Source organism: Streptopelia decaocto (assembly GCF_964273445.1).
Source record: "Streptopelia decaocto genome assembly, chromosome: 7".
Lineage (NCBI taxonomy): Eukaryota > Metazoa > Chordata > Aves > Columbiformes > Columbidae > Streptopelia > Streptopelia decaocto.
Genome location: NC_138661.1, coordinates 64,796,598 through 64,819,562, shown reverse-complemented (window position 1 = coordinate 64,819,562; position 22,965 = coordinate 64,796,598). Strand labels below are relative to the sequence as shown.

The 22,965-nt window shown below is 41.6% G+C and overlaps 1 protein-coding gene across 9 annotated transcripts in view; it reads left to right on the top strand.

Annotated features, from left to right (window-relative positions):
* The window catches only part of NAV2 (neuron navigator 2), a 210,849-nt gene that overhangs the window by 149,505 nt on the left and 38,379 nt on the right, over window positions 1-22,965 (top strand). For 5 of the 9 annotated variants that reach the window (XM_082058912.1, XM_082058909.1, XM_082058914.1 and 2 more), the window contains 6 exons: window positions 8,662-8,800; window positions 13,812-14,103; window positions 15,027-15,729; window positions 19,598-20,065; window positions 21,070-21,135; window positions 22,385-22,429. In XM_082058912.1, the coding sequence (XP_081915038.1) occupies window positions 8,662-8,800; window positions 13,812-14,103; window positions 15,027-15,729; window positions 19,598-20,065; window positions 21,070-21,135; window positions 22,385-22,429 (1,713 nt within the window). The remainder of the gene's footprint in view (window positions 1-8,661; window positions 8,801-13,811; window positions 14,104-15,026; window positions 15,730-19,597; window positions 20,066-21,069; window positions 21,136-22,384; window positions 22,430-22,965) is intronic. The other 4 variants (XM_082058913.1, XM_082058917.1, XM_082058915.1 and 1 more) reach the window with 2 other exon arrangements.

Here is a 22,965-nt window from a genome sequence, read left to right as displayed (position 1 = left end):
CCTTCATGCACGTATGTCGCTTCTTCATTTTCTGCCTGCATGTTTCTTGCTCAGGATTACAGCGTGTAGACCTTAAAGGATTTATATTAGTGGAGTTATAGCATCAGGAGGGATTAAAACAACACTGGGAAATTAAGGAGCCATATTCTGCCTGCCAGATGCTGGAGGTTTGGACCCTTTTTCCCCTGGGTGAGGCTGCCCAATGGTCCCAGTTGACTCTTTGTGCTGGAGGAGTTGGGTGGGTGAGTGGCCCTGGCTGGGGGACAAGTGGCCGCAGGGACAGGTGGGTCCTGTCTTCCCACTCAGCAGCAGGGACTTTGAATGCCTGTTGCATATTTTTGTTTCCATACAACCCTTCATTCCTTTCCTTCCACGTTTTAGTTACGTCAGTCCTGTAAGAATTTAGCTAATCTATTATTTTTCTTCTTAGTGTTGAAGGCTGGTTTTATTGTGTTTTGGGGATTTTGGCAAAGGAGGCTGCCAGGTACCAGTAACCTGGTGAGCTGCTGAGCTCTCACCAGCTCAGCCCAGTGCTGGAGGAGTGTGCAGGTGGGAGACAAGTGTCAGAAACCACGTCAGTGTTTTCAATAAGTGCCGCCTCTTTAAGTCCTAACTTAAATAGTGCCTTTGTGTGAAGAGGTGATGTGATCCTGAAGGTATATGCTTTTAGGGGACAAGTATAAACTTTTAAGTAAGGCAGAGGAAGGAAACAAGCACAATCTGCTGTTTGGTTATGGTAGCTCTCCAGGGCAATTTCTCTGCCTGCCTGGAGGAGGGAGATGTTTGGGCTGGGACGTGGCCGAGCAGGATGAGAAGGCATATTGCAGTGGTGATCCACAGCTGGATCTGTGCCAGGGAACTCCTCCCCGTCCCTCACTGCAGGGGAGTGCAAGGATCTGGGACTGTCCATTGCAGCATCTCCAGACTCTTTGGCTTGACCTCTGGTCCATTGCAGCATCTCCAGACGCTTTGGCTTGACCTCTGGTCCATCGCAGCATCTCCAGACACTTTGGCTTGACCTCTGGTCCATCGCAGCATCTCCAGATGCTTTGGCTTGACCTCTGGTCCATCGCAGCATCTCCAGACACTTTGGCTTGACCTCTGGTCCATTGCAGCATCTCCAGATGCTTTGGTGCGACCTCTGATCCATCGCAGCATCTCCAGACACTTTGGCTTGACCTCTGGTCCATCGCAGCATCTCCAGCTGCTGTGGCTTGACCTCTGGTCCATCGCAGCATCCACAGCTGCTTTGGCTTGACCGCTGTGGATTTGTTCAGTTCATCACTGTTGCAAGCAAGCTGTGCACTTCAGGGATTTATTTTCTGGAGAGCACGAGGAGTTTTGTACGTAAACAAGGGTTTTTGACCTTCATTAGAAGACTTTTCTCACTGTCTTGGGAACAAAGGCATAACAAACAAAACATGTTTTTTAACATAATAACTAAGATTTAACGCTGACCTAATTGTGGTATGAAGACACTGATTTTCCTTTCCAGCTTTCACGGGTGCAAATAATTTGGAGTCACTGGAGTCATACAGAAATGGTCAGGGATTAGTATCAATCCTATGGTCTTCAAAGCAGGGAGGTGAAGGTGCCACTGGTCACAGGGGTGCTCTATGTTCCCAGTGTAGGGCTGGTCTATTAGCTGGTTTATGAACAGAGTAAATCCTCAGGCAGAACAGTAAATGGGGACACGCACACCCCAAAATTACAGTTTGTGGATTGTGAGTTCAGGGGAAAAAAGGGTTGGTAGCTGGTTGGAGCTTTTTACACTAAATTTTTCAGACCTAGCTGGGATTGTGTTCCTCCAGCACTTGGGTTGAGGGCAGTGCCTTGCCCTGGTTCCTCACCTTCCCCCGAGGCTCTGCAATCCCAGAGGAACCTTTGTTGTGAACAGTGGCCAAAAAAACAAGTTCCACCAGTCAGGTATTTTACAACTGAATACAGTGCTGGTTGCTGCCTTTAGTGCTTCTAAACAGTGAACGACTGAAGATCTCTGAGCAAAATGTGTGCAGATGAAGAAGTTGCCATTGGAATTTCTGCTTTAGAGCAGGAGATAACGAGTTTCGCTATAAAATCAGATTACTTTCATGAAGCTTTGGGGTGTTTCAAATGGGAAACTCCCTGAGATTAGCTGGGTTTAGCACCTCCGATGTCTGTGCACTCAGTTGTGTTCACTTGAAGATTGACTATGGCTTGGTCAAATTCCTGGTCAGATTTTAAGGCAAAAAATAAAATCTAGTGTTATTTTTATAAGGTTGTCAGCACTGATATAAAAAAGATATAATTAAAAGAGTTTGCGGAGTTTTGTAGCTTCTACAAATGTTTTCTTACCCAACTTTTTTCAACACTAATTGTTAGTTTTCTTCTGTGAGTTATTATCTTTTACAAATAGGTATTTTAAATGTAAATCATGAAACCTTACCTTAAATGAATTCTAAACCAAGCTGCATTTCAGCTTGTTGGTGGTAAACCATATAGTCACTAAACATGAAAGTGGCCTGAATAGCTTACAGCACAGTTACGGTAGTTTAACTCCACATTAAAAATAAAAGTCATTAAAAGGATTAGATTCTGCTCCAGAAAGAACAGCTGGAAATGGTCTATATTCATTTTGCCTGCTTTACTTTTCACTTTTCATGATCTGGCTTTAGAAAGTGTTTCACGGTAACAGTCCTGTCCCTGGGCTCCATCTTTGGTTAGAAACAAGGTGGCTTATTTTAAAATGCCTATAATGAGGTGTAATAAAAAGAGAGCAACTGAAGATGAAGGTGGGTGATAAATAACAGCCATGGAAGATACGTCAATTACTTCAACAGAAGTAAATTTCCATCCATTATTTTGCAAACACTTATTTGTCACTTTTCATAACAATTTGAAGGGAAAACCATACAAGGGTCCCTGAGTGGTTTTTGGATTTCTGAGACAGTGATGTCAATACTGTAGGAAATCCCAGAAAATGGAAAGTGGAAACTGCAGTATTTAGTGTCTTGCTTTATAGCACAGTGACATTTTACTGGCTTTTTTATTTTTCCTTCTAATTCTTTAAAGTCGCTGTGAAGATTCAATCATTTTACACCTTGACTTTCTTTTTGTTCCCCCGTCAACTCATAAACAGTTAATTTTTTAGGTAGAAGAGGGTAATTACCATGTTTCCACTTGAAATATTGTAGAGCCCCAAGGCCTTGTCTTGGACAAATGTATTTTTCAGCAGCTCGTTGTAATTTTGGTTTTGTCTAAAGATCCAGCGAAGTTAAAATCCACACCCACCCATAGAGGAGGGTGCATTTTCAGCCTCTAACAATGGCTTTATTTAGAAGTGGTTTAATGCCTCCTTTGCTTTGGACTTGCAAAGGGGGAAGATCTTTGCAATGAGGGGGCATTGCAGGGTGGTTGGTGCCGTCCAAGTTGACAAAGAAAAGCCCATTCTGTGCGTGGTGATTATGCAAGATGGAAAAGTGCTGATAGACTGTGGAAAAAAAATACAAGTCTGAGCCCAACGGCTTTGCAAACCTGTTTGGAAAAGCAGCTTTGAGTCGTTGACCTGGTGCTGTACGTGGGCGATCTGTGGTAACGATGTTTTTTAGTTGCTTTAGGGATGAGTAGGTTGAGATGCGGGGAGAAGAGGGTGCTCAGGGTGCTTGGTTTCATAGGGACGAGGTAGCTTTGTGGGAGTTTCTAAGTGGTTGCGGTAGTGATGGTTTTTAAGTGTGTGGTTGTATAATTTTAATATATAATAGACTTTTAATTTTTTTTTTTTTGTAATTTTCAGTAATCAAAGTAAAGTTTCAGGTGATTGATCAAATAGGGAAAGGAAAGCCCGAACATTTCAGCTTCAGGTTATGGTTGAGTAGACTCTTGCTGACATCAGAAATTATTAATCGCACCAGCTAAATTACAAAGATGTTATCTTGGCTCTGGGAGCCAAGAACACCTTAATTAGGACTGTTAGATTCCCCATTCTGCTTCCTTGCTTTTGACTTTAACCATCAAGGCGCTGGATCAAGGTAAAAGTGAACTAGTTTATGTGGAGGGCTTGGGGTTGTTTGAAGAACAATGTGAAATAGAGATACCTCAATTTGTTATCAGATGCTGTCCTCTCGAGAAACTGCAGTTTTTGCCCATGTGTCCAGTATTGTTGGATATTACACCAAATACGGTGTGATGGGCTTATTTGGGGCAAAGAGCTTTTAGTGTATTGTGTCATTGACAGCAGTTTAAACAGTATATGTGCTTTAATTGCATTACTTTTTAGCAGTATATATTCTGTGCTCATAATGTTGCTTGCATTGGCATATATCTAATTTACAGAGTTCAGTGAATTCTACGCTGGTCTCACTTGCATTAAAACCATGTCTAGTGTTACTGCAAAGGCCAGCATCAATAATCGTTTATGTAGGTTTAAAAAATAATTTTAAATTTCTTAAGATGTGTTTTCTTGTTCTCTTACCTCCTGTTGTTCTTCTAGCTAGAGACTGACCCCTCCTGCCCTCCCACCCTTACTGAAGTGATTTATTTAAAATAAAGGTAAATGTGAGATGGCTGGTTTTAGCTGATAGAGCTTCTTAACTTGTCAGAAGAGCCACGTGCATCAATATCATCGCTTGGTGTCATCAGAAGTTGTGGGTGACCCATCCCTGGAACAGTTCAAGGCCAGGTTGAACGGGGCTTTGAGCAGCCTGGTCTGGTTGAAGATGTCCCTGCCCATGGCACAGGGTTGGAATGAGACAACTTTTAAGGTCCCTTCCAACCCAAACCATTCTGTGATTCTATGATCAGCTGCGTTGCTTAGCTTCTGGCAGCCAGGACGCGAGACATCTGTCTTTGGACCTCAGAATGGGTGATCTCTTTTAGTTTAGTAAACTTGAAAATACAGAGTTTGACTCGTTCGTACTTTGCATCAGAACATAAAAGACCTAAAGCCCGTAAAATACTTACAGGGAAGCCACAAGCATCAATGTATTCAGGTGCATGTTTGTACCTTTGTCCTTAGGCACGTGTCCCGGTTCAGAAGGGCGATTAAATATTTCTGTAATGCCTTAGATTGCCCTGATGAAGTCAACAAGGACTGGTTGATGCCAGTAAAACTATGATTAACATGAGCCACATTCTTTAGATGCTGATGAACTGGGTCCTGTGATAGTCTAAGAGTGGCAAATGGTTGGAAATGAGAAGTTTCTGTTCATTCAAGATGGAAATAATGAGTCACACGAAAGAATAGTATTGTTAGGGATTTGGGTTTTCTGTTGTTTGGGGAGGGTTTTCTTTGGCCATTGCCCTATCTCTATAAGAAGTAAATGCAACTGTTAAATATGGAAAACATTGGTATTGCTGATATTATTATGATTATGGTTGCATTATAGATGCAGAAATAGAAAGGAAATATTGCTACACAAAACTTGAGAAAATGAGGAGCATATTCTTTTATGCAGTTATTTTAATAACAGCTTTGTAACCTTATTTGTAGACTTCTAAAATCTAGGAAATGTAATTGCTTTATGTAATATGTTTTGAAGTACAAGTAAATATCAGTTACAGGACCTGGTTTTAAAAACCAAAAATTAGAAGTAGTATAACTCTGAATATTTTGCATTATATTTAATTGTTTACTCTAAAAAAAAAATGGTGCTTCAAAGAAATCTTTCATTTCTTGCCCAAGTTTTCAATTTTTCCATCCTAGGTACTAGGAGAAAAAATAGGGTTTTTTTTCTCCTCTCCCTTTACATTCCATGGGTTTCTCTGTATGGTCAGCACATCTTTCATTCCATTATGCTGAGGAAGATTTTGGAAATCAGTAAATAAAACCGTTGTGTCGAATCTGGCTGGCTGGCTTTCTCAGACTCAACGGGTCTCACGTTGTATATGGTGTTTTATTTTATTTTACCGGGTACATCTATTTTGTATTACAGCAGATTCCTTCTAAAAACATCCAGGTGAAGGCAAATCTAGAAAAAAAAAAGAAAAAAAAAATGTATATCTATATCTATGTCTATATATCTTACCTTTAAATTGTAGCATCACCAGCACTGTAGAGTACAGATTTCTTTCTCATCAGGAGAGCTGGAGTGTTTGTGGATTTATCCAATGGTGTTCGGAAAATCTTCTTGCAAAGGCAGGGCCTTGCCAGTAACTGGTACACTCCAGGACGTCCATCAGAACTGCCAGGAGTGGGTTTTTGTAAGTTGAAGGACACCAAATAAAGGGCCAACTTGAGGCTCGGTGAAGGGGAGCCCACAGCAGGGTCAGCGGCTTGTCCCAGTGCCTCTCCCTGTCTACCCCTGTTCACCCATATTTATCCCTCTTTATCCCTTTTCATCCCTGTCCATCCCCATCCATCCCTGTCCCTTTTCATCTCAGTCCATCCCCATCCCTTTTCATCCCTGTCCATCCCCACCCATCCCTGTCCCTTTTCATCTCAGTCCATCCCCATCCCTTTTCATCCCTGTCCATCCCCATCCATCCCTGTCACTTTTCATCCCCGTCCATCCCCATCCATCCTGTCCCCCTCCATCTCCATCTATTCCTGTCCCTTTTCATCCCCGTCCATCCCCATCCATCCCTGTCCCTTTTCACCCCTGTCCATCCCCATCCACCCTGTCCCCATCCATCTCCATCCATCCCATCCCTTTTCATCCCTGTCTATCCCCATCCATCCCTGTCCATTTTCACCCCATCCATCCTGTCCCTTTCCATCCCTGTTCATCCATGTCCCTGTCCATCTCATTCTAACTCTTTCCATCCCTGTCCAACCCTGTCACTATCCATCCCTGTCCATCCATGTCCCTTTTCATCCCTGTCCATCCCTTTTCATCCCTGTCCATTGCCAGCAGAGCAGCATGGCTGAGCACTCCCAGATTTCCTGAAGGGACAAAATGAATCCATCTCGCTGAAACTGTTGATCCGAGCTTCCCAGCTGGCCTTGTTGGTGGCAATACCGCGAGAACTGGCACAACTCGGGGCGCTGGCAGATTGATGGTGACCGTATCTGGGAACAAAGCGGTAGCGAGGAGCAGCTGGGAGCAATAAAACCCTTTCTGCAGCACTCAGAGGAGCCTGTCCCCATGGCCACTGCTCCTCCTGTGGTTCAGTGCTTGTGCTGCTGGTTAAGCTGTGCTCAGTTCCCTAATAGGCCTTACGGAGATATGGATGAACAAAATATTCCCAAGTAAGCAAAAAGCAATTAAAAATTATGAAAGCATTGTTAAAATCCATATGGGCAGCTGTTTTGTAATGCTTAGAAAAATGAATTGCTTTTCATTTCAAAGTGGCCAAAGGTTATATAGTAAGGCTATTTAGTAAGTCAGTGGTGGAGCTGTGAAGAAAACTCAAGAAACCAGATACAGATTGCCTTTCTTTACATAGTTCAATTACAATTTTAAATGCATATATTAAATATCCAGTATATCAAGTTGCGAATGGCTTCCACTCTACAGACAAAAAACTCACTGCAATCTCTTTGTTATAAGTTTGTAAAGCAAAGAGAAATGCAATAGGGAGGAGCGTCTGGAGCTCCCAAAATCTGAGGCTGTGGTGATAAACAGCTGGAGAGCTGCCAGGAGATGGGCTTTTACTGCTGGCTTTCAAAAACGATCTATGAAATATGTGCTTATTTATTTCCAGCAGTAGTTATCCACCAGTGGACTGAAATACCTTTGCAGAGCTACTTCCAGGACCGTGCTTCAGTCCAAGCTTTATTATTCTTGGAGATGGAGCACTTGTAAACCAGTTTATAAATCCCTTCCTTAAGCAGATTATTTTTACGGGCATTTTTGGAGTGCAGCATCCGGCTTGACTTTTAGATCATTTTGATTCTGTCTGTTCCAACACTCAAGTTGCTTCAGGCATGGACATTTTTTGTGGGTGCGTTCTGTATCCTAAACTTCCAGTTAGTCTTTCTCATTCACTAGAAAACGTTGAAGCTGTCACACGGTGAAAGATGGTGGTCCTGAGTATTAAGCTGCTAATAGATCTCCTTGAAAAAGATGTGTTGTGTGGCTCGGCATGGTTATGTACCATTTGTACAACTAAACTTTCCAATAGAGAATCACAGAATGGCTGGGGTTGGAAGGGACCTCTGGAGATCATCCAGTCCAACCCACCTGCTAAAGCAGGTTCACCAGAGCAGATCACACAGGAATGTGTCCAGGTGGGTTTGAATGTCTCAGAGAAGGAGACTCCACAACCTCTCTGGGCAGCCTGTTCCAGGGCTCTGGCACCCTCAGAGTAAAGAAGTTTCTTCTCATATTCAAATGGAACCTCCTGTGCTTCAGTCTGTGCCCGTTGTCCCTCATCCTGTCGTTGGGCACCACTGAAAAGAGTCTGGTCCCATCCTCTTGACACCCACCCTTGAGATATTTATCAACATTGATGAGATGCCCTCTCAGCTTCTCTTCTCCAGGCTGAACAGCCCCAGCTCTCTTAGTCTTTCTTCATAAGAAAGATGCTCCAGACCCCTCATCATTGCTGTGTGACAGTCAGATAGTCAATGAGCTGTACGAATTTAGACTTGGAAGTGCAATGAAGGTAGGTTAGGAAAATGAGCGTACAATTTTAATTTGGCAGTCGCAGGTAGGATAAGGCTCATAGAAATAATACTTCTCCTTTTGAATGATGTGTTGTCTTTTGCCCCTTGTTTTCTACCTTTGTTGTTTTTTTCTCCAGCTGGGATGACAGCAGCTCTGTCAGCAGTGGGATCAGTGACACCATAGATAATCTCAGTACCGATGACATTAACACCAGCTCCTCTATCAGCTCCTACGCCAACACACCTGCCTCCTCCCGCAAAAACATAGATGCACAGGTAAGATTTCTGGTTTAAACAAGTAACATTGATATTTATTCTTTTCTCTGTGCAGTAGGTATAATTAAGTTGGATGAACCTGAGTGCACAACCTTCACTACAGATGGTGTCAGTGAAAGGGCAATGTCAAGCAATAGTAACCACCTTGTTGTATGTGGCATTTATTCATATTTCTTTTGTGCATGGAATCCGTGGCATCTCTGTTCCGATGGTGTGGCAACAAATGAGTTCTGCCTTGCTGGCGGCACTGCTGTACAGAAAACGTGATCAGTAGATGGGATTTCTTTTTTAGCTCTAGAAAAAATATTATGTTTTTTCTTGAATAATAGAATTCAATTAAGTCGACATGAAGGTGCGAAGATTATTTACACTTCCATCAGAAATATAAGCATGCTAGGCAAATTAAATACATTTTTTTAAACTTCCAGAGCTGTGTGTTACTGTAGACTTTGTATTTTTGGCAGCATTTCCTAGGAGGGCAAATTTTATGCCCACAAGCAGCCTACACGTACGTTTTGTTCTCAGACATCACAGAGCCAAAGAGGGTATAACAAGTGAAGGTATCGAGCAGTTTTACACTCATCAATTAAACTGCATAGTACAGAGATTTGCAGTAATATAAACTGTTTGGTTTTTTTTTCCTCCAAATGTATAGAATTTGATTTGGAAAAGTGGGTGAGTAAGAAGCCAAGCCTTGTTCTTTTTACACCCATCTGCTCGAGGGACTCAGGTGCTGTGTGAAAGGGATGTCGCTGTGACCTTCTCTCATGTTTCTATCCTCTTTTATTCATGACCGGACCCTAAACCTGGTTTTAACTTCAGTTTTAATGTACACGTGTGGTTGCTGTGAACTGTAACTCTGCCTACAGGACTGTGGTGCAAGCATATATTACTCTTTGTTCCCTTGCCACGAAATGCATATTTGAGCCTACATTAAAGATTTCCAGTTAGCCTCTGGTTGTGTATCAGCGATTGCATGTGTGCTTGAAACTGCTAATACAAGTCCCATACAAGTTGAGAGGAGTTAAGATCTATGAACTGTGTTTTTCGGTATGTAACAGAGTAACGTAGACAACTAGAAGTCCTTTTTGACAATTGTTCCTGTCTCAACATTGTAATACTATTGAAGGAAAAGAGAAAAAGGGAGACGTGACTAAACATTAACCAAGGAAAAAAAAATAGAAACTCATTTGACTTCTGTCTTCTGATGGATCAGATTCTTGGAAACACCTCTGAGAGATCGAAATCTGTGTTGACGAACTCCTCTTCCTCCTCCACAATGCTTACAGCATCCAAGAGGGTGCAGACATACACCAGAACAAAAGCAGCTGAAGGTTGTGCAGACAGTAGAGCACAGTCACTACAAGTTGCGTTTGCAGATTTTTTAGTGTCCGTGACCTGCTTCTCTCCTCATTTTTCATGGCTGACAGTATTTATTCTAGATATTACTGTTATCTGCAAATTATTATCCATAAAATACTTTGTTTTCATTTGAATGGAATATCCTAATCGTCTCAACCAAGGGAGTGAAAATAACTTGGAGTGATGGAACCAAGCATAGCTTGCAGGGTTGATTTTTTTGCTGCCCAAAGTAGACCTCACAGCTCATGAAACAGTGACTAATATATATCCATATATATATATATATATATATTTTCTGTGTTACCTGGAGGTACTGTGTGAAGGCCTGTGCCCAGGTTTGCATTCCCCCGTGTGGTGAACCACAAAGGACTGGCAGACATCTGCAGAGGGATGTGGACTTTTCTTCTCAGGGTATCCACTGCTTTGGTTCTCCTTAATAGCAGCACTTAACTTTTAAGCTGCTGTGATTCTACCACGTCTTTTTGAGGTGGTAGAGAAGCTGGATTTCAGCTAATTAAAGAGGGAGCTTGAAGCTAATACATGTGCAACTGGGAGTCCAAATAATACAGCAACATCAAAGGGAGAGAGCCCTGACATGTCAGTGTCTGCTGATAAAATCAGTAACTTATGCAGAATCATCTCTGCAAAGGAAGAAGACATGGTAGGAAAAAGGTCTCTGCTAAGAAATAGATTGTTCAGAGCTGCTGGGTACCCCATACTCCAGAAGCGGTAGTTTCTCTGTCTTTGAGAAGCAGGACTTAAAGATACTATATTAACTCCATAAGCATTCATTGTTGTAGCCTCTTTTTGTAACAATTCTGTGAGGATGTTTGCAAGTTGGTTCTGAACAGGTCGGTGATTGGAACCAGAATTTGCCTTACCACGTTCTTGTGTCTTGCTCTGATTGTGCCAAGTGCCAGACCACAAAAGCCATACTGCTTTTGGGGCCCTTGTATTTCTCTCTGATATCTCGCAGATTTAGATATGTTACCTTTTAATACAGAGCTGCCTTTGAAGTCATGTCATGCACATATTTTTAAGGAGAAATTTAAGACCTGGTGGACATTTGAAAATAACTTATTTAACCGAAATAAGATGGAAGAGATCAAGTAATAATCTTGTTCACATAGTGCTAAAAAGATCTGAAGATGGAAAGGAAAAGACATAGTTCCTCTCAATAGATAGCAGCAGCATCTTTAAGCTGTTGCATCAAGATGACTTCTCAGTTTAATTGGAGCAAGGCTGCGTTTCGTCTGCTCACAGCTGCATGAATAGATTTCCAAAACTGGAGGAATAAATTGTGAAATCGTGGTGGTTACTGCTCCTCCCAGCTCAGTGGGATGGCAGAGCTTGCTCCCAGATGGGCTCGCCACGTCTTGCCATGACCTCCAGCAAACAGCATTTCCACTTTCACCCACTCCAGGCCTTTCGGGCAGGTGGGGTTTCAGCTGCAATCCCGAAGTTTCACCCTGTTTTGCTTTTGATTCCTTAGTCATGTTTCTGTGCCGTTCTCAGTGTTTACTGTTAAACAGAAACGTCTCTGGCCGGAGGGCTCCAAGGGTGGATGTTGCAGCATTTCAAAGCCTACAGAAAACCTTTGGCTGTGAGTGTAGCGGTGGAATGAAATGGAAGAGAGCAAAGGTAGAGGACTTCTTGTAGTGCTGTTCTCTCTTTTGAGACTGCGCTATTCTTACGCATGTGAAGGGAGGGAACGTAAAAGGTACAGGAATATTTCGTAGTCAACCAAAACTAGAATAAGCCCTTTATTAGCAAATTGACGTATTTCTTGAACACTAACAGTGTAAATAAGCAATTCCAGATGAGGTACTTGAAGCACGGTACCAATGAGAGCATGTGAGGGATGATGATATGGTTTTGTTCATTGATTATTTGTTACTCTTGCCTGTGCTTTTTTCCAAGGTCTGTAAATTTACATGAAATGATGATTTTAAAGAAACACAGGACACAAAGACAGTAGCGCTGTGAATTTATTACGCACCTACCAAGGGTCGTAAATAGAAAGGGAACCATCCCCAAACCTTGTGCTGAGTTGCTCTCTTGGAATGGAGAAGCAGGGAAACAACATTTGCATAACACGAGGAAAGTACAAGAAAACAATATCTAAATCTGTAATTCAGTAAACGCTTCATAGTCTAATGGCTCGATATGCAGACAAATAACCCAGGCCCTAACTATTTCACGTGACTGAAGGAAGATGATTATGATGTGTGGTGTCAGCTTTCACATGCTCATTGCTTAGACTCGTTTTTCAGGCTTAAAAAGAAAAAAAAAAAAAAAAGTAATTACAGTAAAAAGCAGAGGAAATTAAACCACAACCCCCATAGATGCTTTAATATTAATGGTGTGATCTGGCAAGCAAATAAAAGTCATAAACTTGAAACGTACTTTAGGAACTTACAAATAAAATAAAGCATTTTTGATGAAAGTGTGGTAAACGATCATGCATCCTTTCCTTTCTTCTGCTGTGCTTTTCTGGTTATCCAAAGGGAGTAAAAGGTTGTGCGCCTTAATGCTTTGGGGCATTTAAAATAATTAACTTTTAAGTGGTATTACCATTCAACTGCTGCACAGGTACTGAGTACATTTATCTTCTAGTGAGGCTGCAAGGAAGAGGTGGCACCCAACATCTTGCCAAAATTCACCAGCTTTTCCTTGGGAGCTTCATAATGCACTGTTAAATGGGCAGACCCTTTCATGATACTGTGATGGTTGGAAAATGCCTCAACAATGATTGGTGTTGCGAAATTTGCCCAAATTAATCAGCAGCATTTGACAGGAGTAGAATTCTGCAAGAGTAATCATCAACAATAGAAACCGTAATGTATTGGGAATATATTACATATATAGTGTAATAGATTTAATTCAAGCATCTCTGAGAATTTTGAAAAGACTTGCTAATGAGAAAATTCTATATTTTGTGTTGATTTTTGCAAAATTATCCATAAAAGACTGTCAGCACAATCAATCTGTATAAGGAATAGGGAAAAAATGTTTGTAGGTGTTGAATATAAATTAAAAACAAATGTAATTTGTGTATTTAAGTCAGACCTGAGTATCGTTAGAAAGTTGTTGGGGATTTATTTTTCTTCAGTTCTTGGGTGTCCTCCTAATATGTTAGATTAGAATGAACAGCATTCTACATCTTCAAATCTGTTCAAAAAGCTGCTTCGTTATGCTCTGGAGATCAGATTGCCAGACAAGAGATAGCAAAGCAGCAAGAACAAAGGAAAGCTGGCTGCACAGGTTTGAAACGTTCCTTTGGCATTACAGTAAAAGGGTTCATCAGAAATTCGAGATGGAGGATTATAAATGTCATGGAGCTGAATATGTCCTTTATAAATGAAGTGCTTTTTTTTCCACCTTTTTTTTCTTTTTTTCATTCTAAGGGGCATAAGGGGCACGACTGTTATGTTTTTTGTATTTTTTTTCCCCTAACGTAGTTTTAAGAAATGTCATTGCTGGGGTTCATTTCTTGCTGCGACATTTCTTTCTCAAAGGCATATTATGTTTGTTGGTACTCAGAGGTGACTGCTGAGTTTATTAATCATTTTGACAGTTCTCATTTGTGAAGCTTGTTAAAAGAAAGGCTCGCTCTGAAGGTTGTATTACAATTGCTTATCTGTCCTAGACTGATGCAGAGAAGCATTCCCAGGTCGAGCGGAATTCCTTGTGGTCCGGTGATGAAGTCAAGAAATCAGACGGAGGATCCGATAGCGGCATAAAAATGGAGCCAGGATCTAAATGGAGGCGGAATCCCTCTGATGTGTCGGATGAATCTGATAAGAGCACTTCTGGTAGGAAGAACACTGTTATTTCGCAGACGGGCTCCTGGCGACGGGGCATGTCAGCTCAGGTTGGCATCACCACACCAAGGACTAAACCTTCAACCACCTCAGGCACATTAAAGACACCTGGAACAGGTGAGAAAAGGTGTAAAGATGTAAACAAGCCAAAAAGTGTGTTCGGTATGAAAACAGTTTAAATACTTTCCAGAGGCAGAACCTGAACTTCAGGTAATCCTGTCTTTATTTTTAGGTATTGTTTTAGGCTATGCAGCACCTCGTATGTCTGCATTTCTACTTCTGTTCATTTGAAAATGCATATTTTGGATTAGTACACCATGAAAGGTGTTTTCCTGACAACTCTGGTCTTAAGCCAAGCTATTTATTTGACACAATCTTGCCATATGAAAAATAAATAATATAACTTCAGCTTTTGAAGTCATGGTTAACTTCAAGAATATAAAGTATGTGTGGTTTAGGAGATTCCCCCCCACCCCCAATACTAAACCAGCATGTTAATTTATACTAAACACTCTTAAGTTCTGGATTTTTTTATAAATGTATTTAGCAATTTTAGCACTTGCAGCTGTGTGAATGAAAATTGCCTTGATTTTGCATAACCAAGTAATATAAGTTAATATCTCTCCTCTTATCTGGTTGTGTACGCAATTGTACATGAAAAAGTGGAAGTTGGATGCTTTCTTGAGCAATGCCTTTTAGGAAAATTGTACTAATGGTCTAACACAACTTCTGTCTAACGATAAAAAAGGATCAATATGTGGCAGCTACAGAGGGAAACATGTTTTTTTTCCTATCTGTCATAATTACATAAGACTGTTCTGCTTTTCATATTCTCGAGGGCAAACACCACATACTTTCTCTGGCAAGTCTGCATGTGTAAGTCACTAGAGTGGCATGTAAGTCCAGTGCAGACTAGTTCATAACTTCTAACCACACTCCGGTGGCTAACACGCTTTTGCTTTTCATGCTGCTTTGAGTTTCATCATTTGCTTGATGTTTTCAAGTCATTAAATATTAGAATTCTTTTTCTATTTTTGTAGGGAAAACTGATGACGCCAAGGTATCAGAAAAGGGTAGACTATCTCCTAAAGCTGGACATGTTAAACGTTCCCCATCAGATGCAGGACGCAGCAGTGGTGATGAATCCAAAAAGCTTCCCACAAGTAACTCTAGAACAACTGCTGCTAATGCTAATACATTTGGATTTAAGAAACAGAGCGGGTCAGCCGTAGGCATGACTATAATCACTGCCAGTGGGGCAACTATCACCAGTAGATCGGCTACCCTGGGAAAAATCCCAAAGTCATCTGGACTCATGGGTAGGACCACTGGTCGGAAGACTAGTGTTGATGGCTCACAGAACCAGGATGATGGCTACTTAGCACTTAGCGCCCGAACTAATCTTCAGTACCGTAGTTTACCCCGTCCCAGTAAATCCAGTAGCAGAAGTGGAGCTGGGAATAGATCTAGCACAAGTAGCATAGACTCCAACGTAAGCAGCAAGTCAGCTGGGTTGCCTGTCCCTAAAATGAGAGAGCCTGCCAAGGTAATCCTTGGGAGCTCTCTGCCAGGATTAGTCAACCAGACTGATAAAGAGAAAGGGATTTCGTCTGACAACGAAAGCGTGGCCTCATGTAATTCTGTTAAAGTGAACCCTGCATCACAGACTGCTGCTAGCGGAGCCCCAAGTACCCACCAGCAAGGAGCCAAGTACCCCGATGTGGCCTCTCCCACTTTGCGCAGGTAGGCAATAAATCCGTTGATCGTGCGATGATGTTAGTCGGAGCTGAATGACCAGGACTCTTCAAGCCAGGCCTGGCTGTGTTTTGTGGAGCACTTACTATCTAGTGTCCTACATCAAGGTCTTTGTATTTACATTTAATTTCGCGTGAACAGGTTGGCCAGTGTTGTAAATGCTCAGTACGTCACGTGGCAGCAGTAAAAATTTAACATTTGGAAGAAAATAACGGTCTGGCAGAAAGTTTGGCAATTGTAATATGAGTCTCTTTGTTACAAAAATCATACCCAAAGGCCTTATCCGTGCAGGTATCACAGGAATAAAAGTTTTCTTACTGAAGGTTCCTAGAGAATTCTTGCACTAATGTATGTGTATCAAACCTGGAAATACTCCCAGTGATGGATCAAATTCTAAACTGACAACAGGAGGGTTATTGCAGATTTTCATTATGACAGATGCATAATTTGACTTACCACACTTAGATTCACGTGCCAAACCCAAACCGATCTTTTAGTTGTGTGGATTAGACCCATGTGTTCTGAGACTCATAACATCAGGTTGTTTGACTGTGTAGAAAAACCCTAAGTAAACTTACTGTCCAAACTGGGTTGAATTTTCTTATTTTAATATATTTTCTTTAAACAAATATCTTACCTGTCTTCTGTTTCTCCACCACTGCTCCACACATGCTTTTAACAATATTGAGTTGGTCAGGAACTGATTTGTTGATGCAGTGTGCATCAAAGCCTTGATATTGGTGACAAGTTTCGTTAGTATTATTTTTCAATTTAATTTGACATTGAGTAGCTTGTCTGTTTCAAGTTTCGGTGTTTTGCATCTCATTTTGTCTTGACGCCCATAATACCCATACAATTATGCTACATCATCCTGCTTCCAGTGATGTGAGAAAGCCACATTCCATCTGAGGCTCCAGCGCAAGCATAATGGCTGTGACGGCAGCTTAGGCTAAAGCTGTAAAAAACTGTGAATTGTTTAATTTTTTAGATGGGTGGTTTTATTTGAAGAACCTATGTGAGGATAATTCAAGACACTCCCTGTATATTATTCCTGTTTATCATTCGATAAGCCATTTCCTTTGGAACATTTAAATTCCATCAATGGTTACTTAATAAGAAAAAGTCCATTAGACCGTTCGTTTTAATAGTGTAGCCCATGAGAAATGTAAATTTTCAGTGTTGCAAGCCTCAGGCACATTAATCTTGAAATTTGATTGGAATTTTTTTTGTTACTATAAGCCACATTGCAAGCCATGTTAATTGAAGCACTACATTAGAAATACATGACACTTCAAAGAGAAGGCACTGAGGCTCCATTTCACTATTTCCCTTAGTTGACTTACAGTTTCACTGTTGAATTTTCACTAGATTGTCTAAATAGTCAAGTATTGAAATGCATCAGAGTTGAATTTGGCCTCGTCTGCTTATTTCTAGAATGAAAATTAAGACGATTTTCAGCTTAATTTTTATAGTAAATTGAGATGAGTTGCATACGTTTCTTGCATATTTCCTCTCGGCCCTGTAATTGTTTAATATTATACAATAAATGAGAACCCGTACCGTTGTAATGATACAGATTTAACTCCAAGTCTGCAAACTTACATAACTTCTATGCTACCATAAACAGTGAAATCCTATAATTCTGCCATGAGACCCATCCCTGTCTGTTTTTTTCTCAGTATTCCCTTTAGCTCCGGTATTATGGTATCTGCCATGTCCCTTAAGCAAAACCATCCTTTTATCTTGATACATTTTTTTAATTAAATTGGGTCTTCATGCTTTGCAGTGAACAATATGCTGCTTTTTGGTTAAAGAGAGATGTGCATGACCCAAGAAACAGCTCAGATATGTCAAAAATAGGAGCAAAAAGATGTCCTTCCTTGGAGGGGATGTGTTTCCAGAGTTAATCTCTGGATTGATGTGACTGTCTTGCTGGGTTGGACTGAAAGGAACACTCTCCAGACTGCGTCCTCTCCTGAAGGTGCTTGTTATGACATTATGGTTCCACCAGACGTTGCCTTTGGCAGCAACACGTTTCTGTTTGTGCCACAGCAGCCTTTAAGTTGTATTAGCGGTGCTGTGAAACAGCTTGGGGAAGACTGCGTAGCTTTTAAAATGGTTGCGTGGGCGGTTGGGTTGTTTTAAAACTATAGGATCCTATCTTTAAGATTACAGTTCCCCTGGTACAACTGAAGAGGTGGTGTGCAATGGCATAGGAACAGGGATACCCTAAGGTGGTATTGCTGCTGAAGGCCTTGCATCATTGGAGTATGATTTGACATTTTTCTTCATACTCACTCTAATAGCATTTATTATAAATAAAGCCTAGACTCTACGTGTCTCTAAATCCAAACAGGAATGGGTTTTCTCATTCAGACTGACTTGTCTAAGTCAGCGTCTCCTAATCAGTGAGGTGTGGTGTCCAGGTGAACCGAGTTTGCCAGATCTGTGGTGGTTTGTGAATGTCTGCACCACGTGCTGAGAGGATCATGGCACAGAGGATTACTGGATTATGAGATAGGTGTAGATGAGCATCTCAGCCTGATCCAGCGGTGTCATCCAGGTGCTTTGTGGCAAGTACGCAACAGCAGCCACCCAGCTGAAACCTGTTCAGGCATCTTGCACAGGTACCCTGGAGCTGCAGGCAGCACCTGGGCATCACTGCACTTATTGCACATGTGGGTGCCCAGATATATTACACAACCTGTGCTTCTGGGAGGTGTTGGGCAAAGCGACTTGGTGTGCATGTGTTGTACAGACAACCTGGACGTAATCAAAAGCAGAGGAAGTTCTGCGTGGTGCATAGCCACTCAAAAGTCTTCAGGAGCTCTTGTATAGAAGTGCTGTAGTCCTCTATTCTGAGGACTATAATCTGATAGACACGCGCTTTGAAAGGTTTCATCCCCAATATGCCACACTTTTGATAAGAAAAAAGCAAATCCATATCGTTATCCGTGAGGAACACTGAAGTTCCAAAGGCGGTGACAGGAGCTAAGTGGCAGAAACAGAAGCAACACCTTGGGGTGGATGTTTGAAGCAAGAGTCAAAAGCTACCTTTCCTCCATAATTTTGAGGATCGGTTTTAGAATGATTGATAGTCTGGTTATAAGCATATTTACTCCTAAGACACTTGTGCGCTTTGGAGAACTTTTTCTGTCAGCTGTTAATGAGGGAACCGAAGTGTCCTCTTCATTGGTGGTGCAGTTGTTGGAGAAGCTGCAGTCATCCCCTCCAACCACACTGTTGTGTCCCCTCTTTTGCGTTAGTTCTGCCACTCAGTCTTTTACTGAGCCAGTTCCAGATGCCAAACCAGGTAAAATTTCATTCTACACTCCAAGAAAATAGTTTTCAGCCAGCTTGGCTCCTGAAATGAGACAAACCTACATTTGATGCCAGTAAATACTTTCTTCCTGTTACATCCCAGCAAAAGCTGGTTCTGTGCAGGTCATTCAGTGATTTGCACTGAATTTACCTGGACAACTAGCTTTCATCTCTAATATTCCACACCTTAGATTAATCAGTGCAGTGTTTCTCTGATACCCTTTTTCCTTAAGGAGCAGAAGATGATATGGCTGTATTTTAGTTCTTTGAAGCTGTATTTTAGCTTTGTGAAAGTAGTGTTTGATTCAGAGAAAACACACCTAAGACAGATTTGAAGCTATCATAATTGTCTCTGGGCTTAATTGAAGGCGGAGTGAACACAAGGAGATTCATAATTTTATAGTTATGTCCAATCTAGCATCATTTACTTAATGTTGGTTTTCTGAAGCTAAGAAGATGTATGTTCTAGATAAAAAGTATCATTGCATTTAATATTCCATCTTATGTATTTTTCACGTTGTCTTTTTTTTTACAGACTTTTCGGTGGCAAGCCTAATAAACAAGTTCCCATCACAACAGCAGAAAATATGAAAAACTCGGTAGTCATCTCCAATCCTCACGCCACTATGAACCAGCAGGGTAACCTGGATTCACCATCTGGCAGCGGGATGCTGAGCAGCGGGGGCAGCAGCCCTCTGTATAGTAAAAACCCCGATATGAACCAGTCTCCACTAGCTTCTAGTCCCAGTTCAGCGCATTCGGCTCCTTCCAACAGTTTAACGTGGGGCACCAACGCCAGCAGCTCTTCTGCTGTCAGCAAGGATGGCATTGGGTATCAGTCCGTCAGCAGCCTTCACACCAGCTGCGAGTCCATCGATATCTCTCTGAGCAGTGGAGGCGGGCTGAGCCACAACTCCTCCACTGGCTTGATTCCAGCCTCTAAAGATGATTCTCTGACTCCCTTTGTGCGAACCAACAGCGTTAAGACTACGTTGTCTGAAAGGTTAGTAGGTTTTTCTCTCGTTTCCATTAGGCTTTATGTATCTCAAACGTGAATGAAGTCCTGGCAGCAGTAGCCGACGCTGCAGATACAAATCAAGTTGTGCTTCTTGCAAGATAATACAGAATGGTGTTACTGGAACATACAAAGAAGCTGTTCCAGGCAAGGAGCCAAATTCAGAGCAAGACAATGGGTTTGGGCGAGACTTTTAATTTGCTGTGGTAGCCAACATGACAACGTTTCTTGCTACCATAATATACCTAATATTTGAATTTTATATGTTATCCTTCCAAAGATCTCCTGTTAGTTGATCTGATAGTGATATTTAAAAAAACCCTCTATCATTAATATAATTTTGATTTGAGAAACCAACTGTTTCTCATTAAACTTCTTGTTTATAACCATTTGACAAGCTCTTAAACTGGGTGTCGTGCTGAAAAGAGACGTCCTGGTCCCCCTGCTCACTCGATCCCTCCTTGGCCTCTCCCTGCTGCCCTGTCCCGTCTCCAGCTGCTCCCCACAGTGTTTTGGGACAGGCATTCATGTGGATGCTTAGTGAACCCAACTGGGAGATGGATCCAACTGAAAAATGATCACCTGAATTGTATTTTGGACTCATCAGTTCCCCAGCTCATTACACGATGAGATCCATCGGTGTCTGTGTGGACAGAGCAGGAGCTGGGAACAGACGGAGCAGGGAGGAGGGAACAGGACGGATTTTTCAGCGTCAGAACTGCATTAACAGCACCTTGAGCTAACATTGGGATAAACCGGACAATGACCTGCAGTAGTACCCTTGCAAGCCTAGGAAATCAGCTTTATCCTGATGTGTAACTCTGCAGTCATGTCGCAAAATTTTTGGAGTTGCATCTCAATGGAGAAAATTACCACTGAATATAATGTTTGGGTTTCTGTTTGTGTTTTATTATAACTCCTTTCTGTTCTCTCCTCTTTTCATTCTAATATTCCTTCTCTTGTTTTGTGTCTTGTTGGACTGATTCTTCTAGCCCTCTTTCTTCCCCCGCCGCTAGCCCCAAATTCTGCCGCAATACTTTGCCCAGGAGGCAGGACAGGTAATGCTGTCTCAGGACAGGAGTGTGCACAAGGCTGTAGGTTTTGTTGCCCATCTCGGTGAAGCAAATTGTTTTGTGACAGACTGTGCTCAGTTGAGTCCTCTGCTGTGTTCATCGTTCAGGTGTGAACTGACACTAAGACATGCCAGTGAGAGTCCCCTCAAACACCCCATCGATCTGCCAAAATCAATCTGGAGAACGGCATACGGCAGAGTTGGCATGTTTTTGGTGTTGCTCTTGTTACTGGGAACTTCGTTTGGTTTGAAGGGGTATTTTTTTTTCACCCCTCGTTTCTTTGCCAAAGGGCAATTTGAAAATCTTGACTTTTTTTTTTTTGCTACCAATCTAAACTCTCACTTGCATTTCAGCATCCCTCTGGCATGCTGCTTTTCCCACTGCCTTCCAGGCCTGTCCTTTTTGTCGTGAAGTCCCCGTGTCATTCAGTGTCGTCCGTCTTATATTGCAGTTTGGCTTGCGAGTGTCTTGCGGGGACTTGGGTACATCTGTCTTTGTAAAAGTGAATGCAAACGTTGGGAAAAGATGACCCAAATCTAAACATTCCAGCTCACTTTTCCTCACTGCTGTAATTTTAGTCACTCCCATGCCGTAATTTAGTTACATGGATTGTCATTAAATTGATTAATTTAAGCACATGGGTATTTTCTTCAAAATCAAATTAACAGACTCTGTTCAGTTACAAGTTCATCAGTTGTAAAAACATAGGCTTAAATATTTGGGTTTTGGATGGCTAATACATTCATTTTACTTTGCTAATGGAATTTAAGCTAAGATTTGAAAATTTAAACAGTCGGGACCCAGTACTTTTAATGCTACACATTGCAGCTGCGTAACAGTAATTAGCTGCGTTCCAAAAATGGTGTCTGCTGAAAGAAATGATGGGAAAGTGGTTTACACTTGAAGATTCTCATCAGTTTTCACAAACAGTCTGCTGAAAAGCATCTTTTTAAGCATCTACTTGACATTTAAAGATTCATTTTTTGTTCATTGTGGGTAGGAGAAATAGCAAAACCATGTTGTGAACAGATGTGAGATTCATTGGCATGGTACCAGATGCATGTTGGTGCAAATCCACACCTGGGTAAGGAGGTTTCTGCATGTTTCTGTAGGAAGGTCCCAACACCTTTTCCTCCGAAAAGGTGATGCAGATGTTTGTACGTCCTTCTTCGTCCTGATCTTATTCTTCCCTTTTGTTCTTCTCTGAAGTTCTTTTCTTTTAACTTTTCTGCAGCGACCCACATCTTGATAGGAACACTTTGCCTAAGAAGGGACTCAGGTATTGGTGTTTCCACACGGTTTAACGGCTTTTGTTGTGGCTTTGGAGTTTGCTTTGTGTTTCTGTTGTGGCTGGTGGTGATGGTCGCAGTTTGCAAGAGGTGGCAACAATATTGTTCTTTTCGTTCTTTTCTTTAATTCTCAAGATGGCCATTGACCGCTGTGCTTTTTTTCATCCAGTGGCTTCTCCGCTTGAGCAAGAACTGTGGCTTTTGCTGGCTGAATTGCTGAAAGCATCTCCTAAACCATCAGTGGGCTTGACATGAAAACAATAATTTTGCAGCTTGTATGGCTAGTACATGCAATGACTTGAGATCTTTTTTCACCCCGGGAAGCTTGGTGTTGATATACAAATAGAAAGGATTTTCAATATCAGCCTTTTAGGATGAAATTGGACACACTAATTTAAAAAGATATTTGCATCATAATATGTAAATGTATAGGGCCCGTGGAGATAACTTTTTCTCTTCTAGAAAAGAGGAAAAATAATCCCGAAAAAAACTTTTGTCTATTGTCTTCTCATACATTTTGTATATC